The sequence below is a fragment of the Staurois parvus genome, unplaced genomic scaffold (genome assembly GCF_062004578.1).
Source record: "Staurois parvus isolate SC_StPar_1 unplaced genomic scaffold, SC_StPar_1.0 ptg000234l, whole genome shotgun sequence".
Taxonomy (NCBI): Eukaryota; Metazoa; Chordata; class Amphibia; order Anura; family Ranidae; genus Staurois; species Staurois parvus.
The window spans coordinates 5071683-5086723 of record NW_028318030.1 but is presented as its reverse complement, the minus strand read 5'-3'; the positions used below and the strand labels follow the sequence as shown (position 1 = coordinate 5086723).

The following is a 15041-nucleotide window of genomic DNA, read 5'->3' as shown; positions in this document are numbered from 1 at the left end:
TGTAAGGGTTTATTGTCACTTTAGGGTAAACTGAGGGTCTTTAAATGCCTCAAAGAACAGGTTTCATTAAACAACACCAATGACTCCACAAGCAGAAACAAAAAGGTTTTCAGGAGTAAAAGGTTGTCCATATATGCTCTACTCTACGGCATCGGTGGGCTGAAAATGTGAGGGGTCACATGTATTACCACGCCACTGACATGTCCAGAGCGCAACACAATAGCTGTGTTTTTATGCATTTGCTATTATTTATTAGGATTAGGGATGCACCAAAGCATATTGGTTGAAAATAGCCCTATCAGCATTTTGCTGATAGGAAAAAGTGAGCTACTACAGGTGCCGATAGTGAGACACCTGGCCTCAATGAGGGGCAGACTGACTATTTGGCCGGGGAGTTTGGGGGACTGTGTGTACTGCAGATGGGGGGGGGGGGGTGGCACGGCGGAGAAAGGCAGGAGAGGAGGAAAGCAGTGTATACAGTGAGAGAGCGGTGTATACAGACAGGATCCCACACGTGCCACCACTGAAAGTCATTGCCGGTTTTTAAACAAAGGGGCAGGGTCACCCAGTGACATTGCCCAGTGACCCCACCCCTTTGTTTACTTTAGCGGAGGGGCGAATGACAGCTCCTCCTCGAAGCTATAAAGTGACAAAACCCCCCCCCCTGGCAATTGCATTTAAAAATCAGCAATGGCATTTAGTGGCGCCAAGTGAGTGAGTCTGTATACACTGCTCCTCTCCTGCCCCCTCCTTGCACACACAGCCAGTCCCCCCCACCCCCCCACCAAAGAGGACCTGCCACTTATATACTATCACATAGGGGACTATTGGTCCCCTATGTGATAGCAATAAATTCGTATGCTAAAAAAAAAAAAAGAAGATAAAAACACAAAATTAAAAGAAAAAAAAAATACAAAAAAAAAAATTTGAGCCTCCCCACCCCTATATATGCAAACATTTTGGTTTTGGTTTTTGGCCGAAATTTTCAGTTTCGGCACCAGAGTTTTCATTTCGGTGCACCAATTTAGGATGGTATTAATAAGATGTTGAAATAAAAATGTCTTAGCTTTATTTTGGATAAACTGATGCACAACTTCCCCCTAACTGGACTAACTGGATATGTGACAAAGCTACAAAGAAGAAATGTTAATTTTGGAAAGCATTTTTCCCCTTTTGTTACATTGCAGCTCGCACAGGAAGAACATTTTTTGTCTAATTTTGCTGATTTCTGAATTTATGCAGACAATCATTAAAATTTTGAATGACAATTGCAGTCTTATTGCCTTCAAGTATCTAAGAAGTCTAGTGTTTCCCTAAATGCAAATAGATACATTGTATGGTTGTTTATTCTTGGGCCTATGGAGACAGGCATGCTGCAGACACCTCAAGCACTTCCTTTTTAGAGGGAAAACAATAGTGATCAGACAAGATTTTCCAAGCTATCTAAATACTTGTACCAACAAATTGGCCTCAACCCGGTTCCTGGGTAGAGGTGACCTCAGGTGTCTTCTGAACTCACCTCTAACCTGAACTTTGAGCTGCAGGCCAGGTCATTCCCCAACCGTAACTCACATGGGCACAGAAAAGCAAGGGTTCTGGGTTTGCGGAGAGATGACTTCAGAGGATGCCCAAGCTCAACTTTAGTCCTGGAGTCACCTCATGCCTGTGTGTACCTTCAGAGTTACATTGGTTGTAAAGGCTTTGTACCTTAAAACATTTTCTGCATTAAGGTTAAAAAAAACTTTTCCAAGACTGGTTCCCCCTCCAGCGTCCCCCACCCCCAATTACCTAAGTCCAATCACGATCTAACACTGTACCTTAAAGCTGCTTTACTGCTCTCGCACTTTCTGTATTCACTGGACATGATGGCAGCAGTGGCAGTCAATCAAATCCAGTGAGGTGGGAGTGGGGGTAGGGCTTAGCCATGCTCTGTGTCTCTATAGAAACCCAATCCCAGCTCAGAAGTGAGCCCTCAGCATCTACCCTCAAAGCAAGCACTTGCTATGAGGCAGACACTGAAGAGCAGCAAATAGCGGCAGTGGGGGACCCCAGAAGGTTCAGGGCCTCTCTGTGCAATACCATCGCACAGAGCAGGTAAGCTTACATGTTTGATATTTTAATAACAAAAAAAAGAGAAAAAAAAACAAAACAAGACCCAACAACTTTTAGTAACCCTTTACAAATGACTTTTAGACAACTGGGACCAACTGCTCACACTAATTCTCACCTGTATTTTACTCAGCACTGAGCGGGTAATCCCAGGTTCTCCACCAACTCTAGAGGCCTTTCCTAAGTCAATAAAGAGGCAAAGATTAAAATAGTATGTTATCGTTTGCATGGTTTAGCTACTGTATTTACATAAGGAATACAGAAGGCCTGGTACGAGGCCAAGAAAAATACAAATACAACAAATGACGCTAAATATAACATAGAGAACATACCTTTCCTAAGATGCATTCTGCGCAGTGCGTTTATCAGAGATGATTTTCCAACGTTGGGAATTCCAGTTACCATGATGCAGATGTCTGGATTCTGCAACAGTTATTAAATATGTAAATTATAAGTTAGCTTACAGTAAAATTCAACAACTGAAAAAATAATAATGATAATGTAGAAATATGAATTAGTGAACCAACACACAACTGTGTGCAATGCATATTCATGCAATTTCATTTTACTGAATATTCCAATACATGCCAAAAACCTGTACTTCTCTGCCACTGACCTCGGCTCTGTGGAATCGGGGATAACATTCAATGCACTGTGTAATTGCTGGAACAATCTAAATAAAAACCCAAAATTAAGAGAAACTTCCTTTATTTCATGAGAAAACTGTTCACAAAAGTCAAACTACTAAATAGTTAACCAACAATGAACATAAAAATGAAAAAAATAAATAAATAAAAATCTTTGAAAACCATTATACCCATGCACATAACACAGGAATGACTGAAGAGTCATACTTAGAAGCCATCCAATCAGATTTTTTTTATACCTGGTTAAAAGAAAAAAGCTGAAATAAGCAAAAGACTATGAAATTAAAATGTTTTACAAACTCCCAAGGTTAGCAACCCTGTCAAATTTTGATTGCGGTCTACGTCCCTGGTGGGTGATCCACCTTTCTATTTGGAGGAAACATTGGTAAGATTTCATTTTCTTTCATTTTCTGTTATGTCTATTGAACAAGAAATGAAGGGGTTTTAATCCTTCTCTACTATATTTAAAAAAAAAAAGGGCTATAGAAAGATTTAAAACTTTTGTTTTGTTTTAAAAATATACATATGTATGTTTGCAGGAGCAAATTGGATCATGCTTTGCTGGGTTTATTTGCCTTCTTCTGGATCAACTGTGGGTATAGGATTAGAACTTTTTTTTTTTTTTTTTTGACTGAACTGGATTGACTTTTGTCTTTTCTTCAGTCAGACTAACTATGTACATTTTCCCTTCACTTTCTGTTCCACAGCCAAACAGGAAGTGAAAGGAAATGCCTGCAAATTAAGGGCATCCATTGGGAACCCCCAGGTTACCAGAACTATTGTCTCCATTGGAAGATTTACCCTCTCTTACTTTTCCGGGGACAACCATAAATTTGGGATTTTCTTGACTTTCACTTCCAATGATAATGGTAAACAGGACAAATAGAGAGAGTGAATCTCCCTAACGGAGACACAGACAATAATAAAATACAAAACATTGAAAAAAAAATAAGTATTGCCTTTAGTTATACTGAAAGTGAATAGTTAAAGGGAATAGTTTTATCATTGTGGTTTTACAAACCTTCTATGTATAGTGTGTAATTATATAGAGTATATACATGGGGGTAGCCATGTTTGCTCATTAAATATGCTGCTCTCCAATAGGCTCAATTCTCAAAGAAAACACCAGAATTAGGATACTTTAATTGATGGTTACTTTAAGTTAAAGTGGCTGTAAAGGCAAAAGTTTTTTTTACCTCAAAGCATTCTCTGCATTAAGGTAAAAAAACCTTTCAATGTCAGCTCTCCTCAGCCTCCTCTCTTTAAATACTTACTTGATCTAGAGCTGTGTACATTTGCAGTAGCAGTGCACTTCTCTTCCCCTCTCTCACAGAAGGCTCAACAGCAGCAGAAGCCATTGGCTCCTGCTGCTGTCAATCAAAACCTGTGAACAGAGAGCAGAGGGCTGGGCTGAGCCACAAGGTATGTGTCAACAGATGTACACAGTGGGCTTCAGGATAGGGCCCACAGGAGAGCCCCCACAGCAAGTCTGACTGACAATAGGTTCTCTGTTAGGCTAACATCATATCCAGTCATTATTATAAACCTGTAGCCCCTCTACCAAGTAACCTTACAAATTCAGACTAAACACCTGCAAGGTACCCCAACATCCCCTAGAAACCTGGCACCCTCATTGTACAATCTGTGTGTCAGGGCTCCAGGTATGACCAGAGGTGTGTGGACTGATACAGGGAAACACAGACTTCAGGTATAGCGTGTAACACAATATAATTTATTAAAGACAACACAAACATAAATATGTACAACCAGGTGCAATAAACCTTAAACTAATAGGTACCAGTGCAGTCAGGGCTGGAGAGGGGGAGCGGTCAGGCAGGCCGAGCCCACAGCATGGATTTCCTCAGGGTGCGGGGTCTAAGTCCCAGCCTGCTATTCACCAGGGCCCCTGATGGTGGGGATGGACTTGGTGCAGACTGGAACCAGGTCGCGACCCCTGAGTGCGTCCGGCTGTGGTAGAGAGTGCTGGCAGGGGAGTGCAGGAACACAGGATACCAGGTACATGGGCTCATGGGAAACATACACCAAGGCCCTGATCCCAGGCCTGGTCATTCCTTAAATACACCTCCTGCAATCAGCCCAGGTGTTGGCTGACTACAGGAGTGAGCTTCTGGCTGCTGAGAGCACCCGCTGGTCAGCCCTGGTACTGCAGCCCACACGGCAGGTGAGTCCCACCACCAGTGCTGAGTCCATGCCTGACACTGTGGGTCAAAATATCCTCTTAGAGATGAAAACCTCACAAACAGAAATGCCTTACTGAAATGTTGGACAAACTCTGCAATTGACCAACTACCAAGTTTCATACTGGTTCTGGGATAAAAAACTAAACCAATTCAGCTTCATTAAAACTGATTCAAAACTAGTATGGAGTCCAACAGTCAGATAATCACAGTTTCCAGTCAAACTTTCTCGCACAGGTACTAAGGTCAGGGTTTACTAACATAGGTACATTTATAATTTTTTTTTGCAAAAGGGGTACTTAGACTTTAAATAAGGGCAATAAATAAGAGGATAACATTGCCGAGGAGGCAGCCTTACCTGCTTGATGTTTTCCGCCCGTATGCAGTCAGTGTATATAGTCTTTCCAACTTTCTGCTTGCTCAGCTGTGTGTTGATCCTCTGAATGGGAACATAAAAAAATGAGAATGTCTTTAACGGATAAGTTCACCTATTAGAAAAAAAATAATAAATGCACCTTTTTTTGCAGGTAAAAAAATGTATATTTATTATTTGTGTCTTATTATAGCAGCCTGGAAAGCATTGTACCAGTGATCAGTAGATTGCTGATGTCATGCAGGTCTCCTGCAGACCTGTCAGAATATCGGCTTGCTGTATTGATGTACAAGCAAGCAGACATTCTAATAGGAAGCTTGCATGAACTAAAACGGCGCTCCACAGTACTGTGGTAGTTCACTGAAAACTACAAGCAGACAGCCACCAAGGCTGTTGGGTCTTGCAGTTCATTAATTCATGGAATGATGCAGCCGTGTGGGCGGAGCCACGCACAGCCACGCTGTTTTTAAATTTGACAGATAGTATAGGGAGACTTTTTTCCCCGTACTATCTGTCAAAAGGAGGGCAGCTGCGGCTATGGGAACATGTTAAACGTTCCTCCCTAACAAAGGGTGGAACATGTAACATGTTCCTAAAGGTGAACATATCCTTTAAGCAAAACATGAAAAAGGTCCCGGGCCAATTAGATTTCCTATGCACTAGACAATGGAATGCTAGTCACGGTATTTTGGACTTTTTATCACTGTCAGGGCTTTGCATATCACTCAAGCTAACCAGACACCTACAAAAAGTGCACTCTCTTTTTCTGAAGGCAGTCTGTGGTGGATTTACTTTGATACTTTGGGTCATTGTCTTGCTGCATCACCCAACTTCTACTAAGATTTAGTTGGTGGACAGCCATCCTGACATTATCCTGTAGAATATTTTCGTAAACCTAGGAATTAATTTTCCCCTCAATGAATGCAAGCGGTCCAGACCCTAGTGCAGTGAACCAAGCCTAAATCATGATGTTCCCTCCACCATACTTCACTGTTGGAAGGATGTTTTCATGTTGGTAAGCTGTGCTTTTTTTATCCCATACATAATGCTCATTATTTTTTCCAATCAATTCAATGTTTGTTTCATCAGTACACAAAACATTTTTCCAGCAGCACTGTGGTTTGCCAAGGTGCTCTTAGGCCAGCTTCAGGCATGCAAGGATTTTTTTTTTTGGAGAGCAGCATCTTCCTCCATGGTGTTCTGCCATGGACACCATGCCTGTCCAAAGACTTACGTATGGTAGACTCATTAACAAAGGTGTTTGGCAGTTCCAGTGATATCTTCAAGCCTTTAGCTGTTACTTGTGGGTTGTTCTTTACATCATTAAAGATTCTGCATTGTGCCTTGGGAGTCATCTTGACGGGGAAAAGTATCCACAATATTAAACTGTGTTAATTTATAGACAATTTAACTGTTGACTGAGGGATACCTAAAACACTTTCAAATGGCTTCGTATGCTTTTCCAGCCTTATGCAGAATATGTGAAATTTTGGCATTGATATTGCAAATATGACTGATCATGCCAAAAAATGCTCTTTTATTGAAGGATGATGATCATATGAAGCCATTTATTATCAAATAGTTGTTTGACTGCTTTTTAAATCATAATGATAAAAGAAATCACCCAAAATGGCCATAATCAAAAGTTTACATACCCTGGATTGGCCTTGGTACAGACACACAAGGTGACACACACGGGTTAAAATGCCAATTAGAGGTTAATGTCCCACATCTGTGGCTTTTTAAATTGCAATTAGTGTCAGTGTATAAATAGTCAATGAGTTTGTTAGCTCTTACATGGAAGCACTGACTAGGCTATATACTGTTTTTCAACAAATTTGTGTTGTTCCTCTAAAAAAATTGAAGAAAAGTGAATATTAGACTGTTCAAAAAAATATCAGTGTTTGTATTCCTTACAAACGCAAACATTCACTATATAAACTGAAAAAATGTAAAATGTAACAATAGTGAGCGCTCTCCAATAGCAGCTGATACACTCAGATAACCACATAAAACCTTAAATATAGCATAAATAATAATAAAGTGCAGCGCTAGAGAAATAGGTGAAATTATAGTCCCAGAAAGGTTCGGTATAGAGCAATATTGTGAATCGTGCCAACAAGCGTATCCTTATCTTGTGATGATCCGTGTAAGTGATAAAGTTATGCGCTTAACAGAAGCACATAGATAATGCGCATTGATAACTCAAATTAGTGAGGTATGCATCTGGGACATCCGTCTCCAATAGCGCAGCTCAGCAGTGGTTGGTATCTGCTCCAGAGATCTCCTTTATGGGTCAGCAGGGTCAAGCCACCTGGTTACAGGAATTCCCCTCTGATGTTGAAGCGCTTCCCAGATTCTGCATTCTTAAAAGACTCCGTGTACAGAGTCATAGAAAATGCTCATAGCGTAATATTGCCAAGAAATTTTAATTTATTCAAAAACCAAGTTTCACAGTAAAATTGTAAAAAGGTATAAACAGGTACACTGACCAGTAATATGGGTGACCACCGGACCTGAATAAGGCTCCAGTGGTTTAAAAACACAGCGTGCTGACTCCTAAGGCCTTTCGTGCGAATGCACTTCTTCAGAGGAATGTCAACACTGCTGTGTGTACCTTGCCTGCATTTAAATAAGGCAGGGTGCTTGTATTTTCGCACCGCCACCATTTTTTTGAAGATTATGTACTGTGCATGCGCATCGGCGCCATTTTGCCGGTGATCGGCTACTGCACATGCGTGAGCTCATCGGCGCCATTTTGCTGTGGATCTTTAGCATACAAGCAGGATAATTATGTACAGCTATGGTGATACTTGAGCTACATAACCAGGGGCTTACTTCCAGCACGAGGCATGTATATAAAAACGGCATTCTACTGCCAAGTATGCCCTGGATAAGGGTTAAATTATATATATAGATATACCAAAGTTCCAAGTAAGTCTTTCCAAATTGAAAAAACAGGAAAATGTTGATAAAAAAGGAGTAATTAGAACGCCTCCATATTTTATAAATAATAAAATAATGTAAAATCTGATCATATTACCCTAAATAAAAGATCCATGTAAAATAGACGTCGACCTAAAAATTAGTATAGAAATGTAGGGCTAAAATAATTATTACTCAAAACGGGTCATGTAATAGTGGTAGAAACGATCCTGTCTGGTCTGGATAGGATATCAGGATAGGCATGAATGTAGCTACTAACCGTAAAATCAAAGCCAATAAGTGTTGTCTTATTCAAGAACAGCTTAAAACCATAGATCCTAAAATATTTCATATAGACTACTTCAAATCCTAGACTAGTATACACATGAAAATGGTAAAACATTTAAATTTTTTTTACCAGAATGGGTATAGTCCTTGTGGGAAACGTTACGATATCCTTAAATATTAACATGTTTCTTAAAACCACATGAAATATCATAGAATAGTATACACATAAAAAGGTAAAAAATATAATATTGTATATGATTGTATGTAAAAAATACCCGTGAGTAAGGACATAAAAGGGACAATAAAAAGTAAGCATAATATCTGGGTAATGTTTAACTATTGTCAATAAAACAGCTGAGATCAACCTCTATGTTGTGACCCCTGGGGTATAAGGTGTCCAATTCATAAATCACTTGGTCTCTAATTGGGAGACTGCTCGTGTCTTGTGGGTCCCCCTCCAGTGTGGGGTCACTATGTCAATCCCTATAAACCTGAGAAAGGTAGGGTCCCTGTTGTGATGGATTCTAAAGTGCTTAGAGAGAGAATGTTCCTTGAACCCCCGGTTGACGTTATACACATGTTCGCGGAGACGATCCCTAAGTCTCCTTGTTGTCCTGCAGACATATTGTTTATTGCAAGGGCACGTGAGCATGTAAACAACATACCTGCTGTTGCAGGAGATAAGGTTTTTAATCATGTAAGTTTTACCCGTAGTGTTTGAGGTGAAGGATCCTATTTTCCTTTTCCTACTTGTATTACATGTACAGATCATACATCTATTGCACGGATGGAAGCCACTCAGATTATGGAAAAAAGGCAATGTTTTGGGTGGATCTACGGTATTCGGCGCCAGGCGATGTTTTATAGCCGTCGCCTTCCAAAATATGATCTCTGGTTTTTCCGGGAGGATGTTAGTGAGTACTGGATCTGTTTTTAGAATGTCCCAGTTTTTCTTGATAATACCACTTATAGTCCTATGTTGTATGGAGCATCTGGTAATAAATGGGCAGACACGGGATGATGTTCTTTTCACATTATCAATTAACATTACATCTCTATCCAGGTTTGCCACATCAATCAGAGTGTTCTCAAGAGTTACCTCGTTATATATCCTTTTTCCATAAATCTATTTTTCAAAATCTTAGCCTGCTGGTGGTAGTCATTTATATCCGTACAGTTTCTACGAATCCTGGTAAACTGTCCCTAGTGGTTCAGGTTAGTGGTTATATGTGCTGTGGCATGCTACTATAGTCTCATACATATTTTTAAGGAACCGCATTACTTTCTCACTACTGAGCAATTTTTGGAAACCCAGATTTGGGCTTATATATTCATATATACACAGACTGTATCAAACAGTCGGGATTTTACATATCTACTACCTGGCTGTCCACCCCCATATTCACTTTTTCATCCAGACCTGATCTTACTTCAAGTGAGGAGGAGTCCCCTGATCTTCTGTATGGTAATATTCTTTAGATTTTTACCCTTATTAATCTCATTCAGGTATGATGGTAGCTTCATATTTATGTCTTATATTTATACACTTCTAGAATCACTTACTACTGTGGATACATTTCCATTTTGGGTGGCTATCCAGGAAGGTCATATATCCATCCTTTCATGATGGACAAGCTTATGAGAAGGTAACGGAATAACATATATACCTGGGATGGGGTTGCTTTGCTATTGCATATGGTTAGTGCATATATCCTATTTTTTGTTCCCTCTACTATGATCTTTTTTTCTGGTTTTCCATTTTTAGGAGGTCATTCTATTTACTGCGGTGGTTACCAAAATACTCTTTGAAGAATGCTCCCCTCATGCAGATATTATATGGAAAATATGGAAACCCTTTGATCTAGTAGTTAGGAACTTCATTGCCTTATGTGGATTCCTGATTGCCGAATATTATTAGATCTGGAGACGCCGAATGTTTTTAATTCAGTCATTTTATAAAGATGTGTTTACCATGTCTCTGTCTAACCTCAATATGATCCATGTGATCGAATAAAACTTGTTTGTTAATACTTATATTACTCCGCTTGGATTTTCTAATAACCACTCTGTGTGAGCAGTATTGCACTTGTCATACTGCTATGTTTTATGCTAAATATTTGGGTTTATAAATCCACACTTATTATTAGTGAGACATTTATATGACACATATTTACGTGTCATGTTAGGTGGCTACCCCTCCCCCTTTTTCTCCGATAGTAAATTATTTGCCATGTAGAAATATAATTTCTACCAAAAACAGTGATTGATCAGGTTAGTGATGTCTGACTGCTATTATTTTGAACACAACTGTAAGTACCAAAACAACATTCCAAGCTACTGTTGAAAGCTCTAGGATATAACACCAACAATGCTTACGGTTAATGTCAGTTTGTGAAAGTAATACTATTACAATGTCCCTTTACTATACTTATCTCTTACATTTTGATGAGACAGGTCCATGAGGTCCATTTTGTTGAGTATGAGCAGGTGGGGTTTAATTCCAAGGTGTTCGTTAAAGAAAGGATTTCGACCAGACAAAGGAATGTTTTCTAGTTAAGGAAGGTTAATGTAGTCTGAGCTTATCGAAGGAAAACAAAATACACTTAAGAGCATAAAACACACAACAATTAACCACTTGCCCTTCTGAGGATTTACCCCCCCTTCCCAACCAGGCCTTTTTTTGCTATTTGGCGCTGCACTATTTCAACTGGTAATTGCGCGGTCATGGAATGCTGTACCCAAAGGAAATGTATGTCTTTTTTCACACAAATAGAGCTTTCTTTCGGTGGTTTTGATCACCTGTGTCCTTTTTATTTTTTGCACTATAAATAAAAAAGACCGAAAATTTTGAAAAAAAACATTTTTTTTAATTTTGACTATAAAATATATATAGTAAATTTGAAGTTAGTCATAAATTTAGGCCAAAATGTATTTGGTAAAAAAAAAAATCCCAATAAGTGATATTGATTGCTTTGTGTGAAAGTTATAGTGTCGACAAACTATGGTATACAGTAGTTATGTTACAGGAGACCCATTTTCCCATCACGTTCCAGCCCCCCTTTTTGCATGGCCAATATCCCCATTCTTTTCTGGCTAATGTGCCGGACAGGACGCGGTGTGTTGCAATTTGCATTTCTAAACGACTCTCTTTCTCGCCCCTGAATGTAATTCGTGATCCTGGCGGTAGATACCTTCTGGTGACAGGTGAGATTGAAGGGGAACAGGTAACTTTTCTTACGTATTATGCACCCCAAACCGACCAGGTGGCATTTTTTCCGGTTCCTTCTCCAGATGCTGTCTCCGTGTTTTTCGGTCCTGGATAGAACAAGAGCCCCAGGGGCCCGCCTTTTACGTCCATCTAAGGTGGGGACCAAAATTGGGGAAGTTGCTTCATCAGTTTGATCTGGTTGATGTTTGGCGGGAACTCCATACCACTAGTCGTGATTTTACCTATTATTCTAGTGTTCATTTGACCTATTCTAGGATAGATCACATTTTTGCTCCCTCTCGAAGTGTGCCCTTGTTTAATTACTCCAAAATTTTGGAAGTGGCATGGTGTGATTACTTGCCGGTTATGGCCACCCTCACTTCTATTCTCAAAGTTGCTTTGGTTTATTCTTGGCATCTTAATGAATCGCTCCTCAGTAATCCCTCTGTTTGCCTTGACTTTGAGAAGAGTTCTTCACCATTAACGATGCGGTACACACCTCTTCTCAAATTAATTGGGCCGCCCATAAAGCTTCTATGTGGGGTATATTTATTCAGCTAGCTGCCAGATTTAAGAAGTTTCATATTGTCTCTGCTTTGGCTGTGAGCTGGGGGCTCTCAAAGTCAATTTAGTGGGGGATATGGTTCGGAGCATACAGAGCAATTTCACCTTTGCCTTGCAGTCGCTTTCTCTGCCATATTTGGCAATTAAGCTCAGGGCCTCCATAGCGATGCTTTATAGGGCTAATTATTTACCTTTGTGGTTGAGGGATGTTGATCAGTGGTCCTCTTCTGCATCTTTGTCTTGGATGGGGAGGATCGCATCGTTTAGGCTACGTTCACACTAGCCTTGTGTGCAGGTGGCAGAGAGGCGCTTGGGAAGCGTTTTTACCGCTTCCCAAACGCCTCTGCCAATTCTGCACATTACAGCACATGGTGCTGTTCTAACAGGAGCGTTTGCGTCGCGGCAAAACGGACGCCTCTGGTCGAGTCAGGAGGCTTTGAAGCCTCCTATTCTCGTCTATGGTGCCGCTCCGCAAACGCCCGGCCGGCGTTTGCGGTGCGGTTGCGGGGTGTTTGCGGAGCGGTAACACCACTCAAATGCATTATAGGCGTTTGTGGGGCGTTATTAACGCTCGGCAAACGCCTAGCAACCGCCGCTAAACCGCGCATGCGGCGTTTGCGGAGCGTTTGCCGAGCGTTAAAATCGCTCCGCAAACACCGGACCAACGCTTGCCAAACGCTATAGGGGCGTTTGGCAAGCGTTGGCAAAACAGCCTAGTGTGAACGAGCTCTTAAGATAGTGGTGCTGCTTAAAATACTTTATTTCCACACCCTACCTATAGTGGTTCCGGCGGCTGACCTCCGTAGATTCCAGAATAAATTAATACGTTTTATATGGGACAATAGAGGCCACAGGGTGCATAGGTGGACACTATATGTTTTGCGTGATTCTGGGGGGTTGGGGGACCCAGATCTTAGGAAATATTTGGCAGCTCAGATCACTCAATTGTCGCAAATTTGTGCTACCTCCTATAGGCCGGATTGGCTGGCGTTGGAGGTGCAAGCTTGTAAACCTCTACCCCTTGATCTCTTAATGTGGATCTCCCCTAAGCAAAGGAGGGCAATTCTTTGCCCCATGCTATCCCACTCCCTGCACCTTTAGGATTTTGTCCGCAAACAAGCGGCTCTCCATTCCTCTAATTCTCCGGTGGCACCTATATTTGACAACCCAGAGTTTCCCCCTTGCCTGCGGCCTCAGGAATTTCGCTGGTGGATAAATAAAGGCTTGTACAGGATGGGACACTTCTTGGGTCACAAGGGGATATTCCCCACTTCCTATTGTATATCACAGTTTGGGATTCCTGTGTCCGAACACTTCGCCTACAGCAAATTCTCTATTTTATCCGTTCCTTACATAGGAATAATCCTGGGGTTCCCACACGATCAGTGTTCGAGAGTAGATGTCTCCGTGGCGGGGTTCGGAGGAGGGGCATCTCGGATCTGTATAGGTTGTTTCTCATCCGGGTAGACTGTCCTATACGTTAGCCTGGGAGAAGGATATAGGTGAGGTTATAGTGGAGAAGGACTTGCAGGACTTAGAGTACATAGGGGCATTATGAATGTTTCTCTTGTGGAGGCGGGTTATAAGGTCCTTTCTTGTTGGTATTTAGCCCCCGATCGCTTAACACGGATGTACCCTGGAACCTCTCCACTTTGTTTTCAGGGGTGTGGGCAACTTGGCACGACATTCCATATCTGGTGGGCGTGTCTCAAGGTCAAAAGATTTTGGATTCGTGTTTACTCCCTGATCTTTACGGTGACCATTATTAATGTTCCTAGGAACCCTAGAGTTGCTCTGCTTCATGAGCCTATTCTAGGTGTCTCCAGGTCTGTTCAGAGCTTATTATATTTTATGTTTTTAGCAGCTAAAATTGCAATTGCTACAGCATGGAAGGGTCCGGTGGTTGATTTGGCGTTGATGAAACGTAAACTTTCTTGGATTATGGTCAATGAGAAATTGGTCAGCATCCTGCGGGACACTTCTGCTAGATTTGAACGGATCTGGAGCCCGTGGATTGATTACCTGCACACTGGGTTTTAATATTGATGAATGCTCTTTTTGAGGTTCTGTGGGGCTGGTCATGTGGGTGGCTCCTATTCTGATCTTTTCTATTTTCTTTTATTTCTCTTTCTGCCCCCTCCCCCCCTTTTTTTTTCCTTTTCTCTGTCTTCTCTTTTCCTTTTCTTAGTTGCCTCCCCCCCCCCCTTTTTTTTTTTTTTATTTCTTTATTGATGATTGATCATTTGGCCCTCTGCTGGATTACTGCTCTGTTGCAGGCTATAACCATTTTATGTTGTGTGATGTTTTTTTTTTTTCTCTATACCAGCTATAGGGGAATTGTAGCTTGTGTGCTTTGATATCTGGGCTCGCCTGGCTGTCCCAGTCTTTTGACCCCTTTAGTCTGATGGTTTCTTGCTTTGCGGACGTCTACTGCACAGACAGTTTGAGATGCTATAGTATGTTTCCATCTGTATTTTCTATGCATTGATATAAGATGTGTTTGTAACTATGAACCTCGTCTGCGTTGTGAGTTACATTGTGCCTGGAAGGGCCTACAAGGATTGTTATAGAACGGTTTCTTTGTTCTGTTTTTTACAACAATAAAAATATTGAAAACAGAAAAACTTGTGAAAAAAAAAAAAAAACTTCCATGGCTCACCTTGCCTCTTAGTAAATTCATTGGGGTGTCTTCTTTCCAATAAGGGGTCATTTGCAGGGGGTGTTTGTAC

General features: G+C 41.0%; 1 protein-coding gene and 1 long non-coding RNA gene across 3 annotated transcripts in view; one reads left to right on the top strand and one right to left on the bottom strand.

Moving 5' to 3' along the window:
* MTG1 (mitochondrial ribosome associated GTPase 1) overlaps positions 1 to 15041 on the bottom strand; it is an 85420-nt gene that overhangs the window by 55760 nt on the left and 14619 nt on the right. For both annotated transcript variants that reach the window (XM_089680023.1, XM_089680024.1), the window contains exons 4-8: positions 10980 to 11084; positions 5313 to 5393; positions 2726 to 2782; positions 2442 to 2532; positions 2228 to 2289 (exon numbers count right to left, since the gene is read on the bottom strand). In XM_089680023.1, coding sequence (XP_089536149.1) covers positions 2228 to 2289; positions 2442 to 2532; positions 2726 to 2782; positions 5313 to 5393; positions 10980 to 11084 — 396 coding nt within the window. The remainder of the gene's footprint in view (positions 1 to 2227; positions 2290 to 2441; positions 2533 to 2725; positions 2783 to 5312; positions 5394 to 10979; positions 11085 to 15041) is intronic.
* LOC149460154 (uncharacterized) lies at positions 1985 to 10570 on the top strand. The gene is made up of 3 exons (XR_016313123.1): positions 1985 to 2094; positions 10094 to 10186; positions 10306 to 10570. It is a non-coding gene; the product is annotated as an uncharacterized LOC149460154 (long non-coding RNA).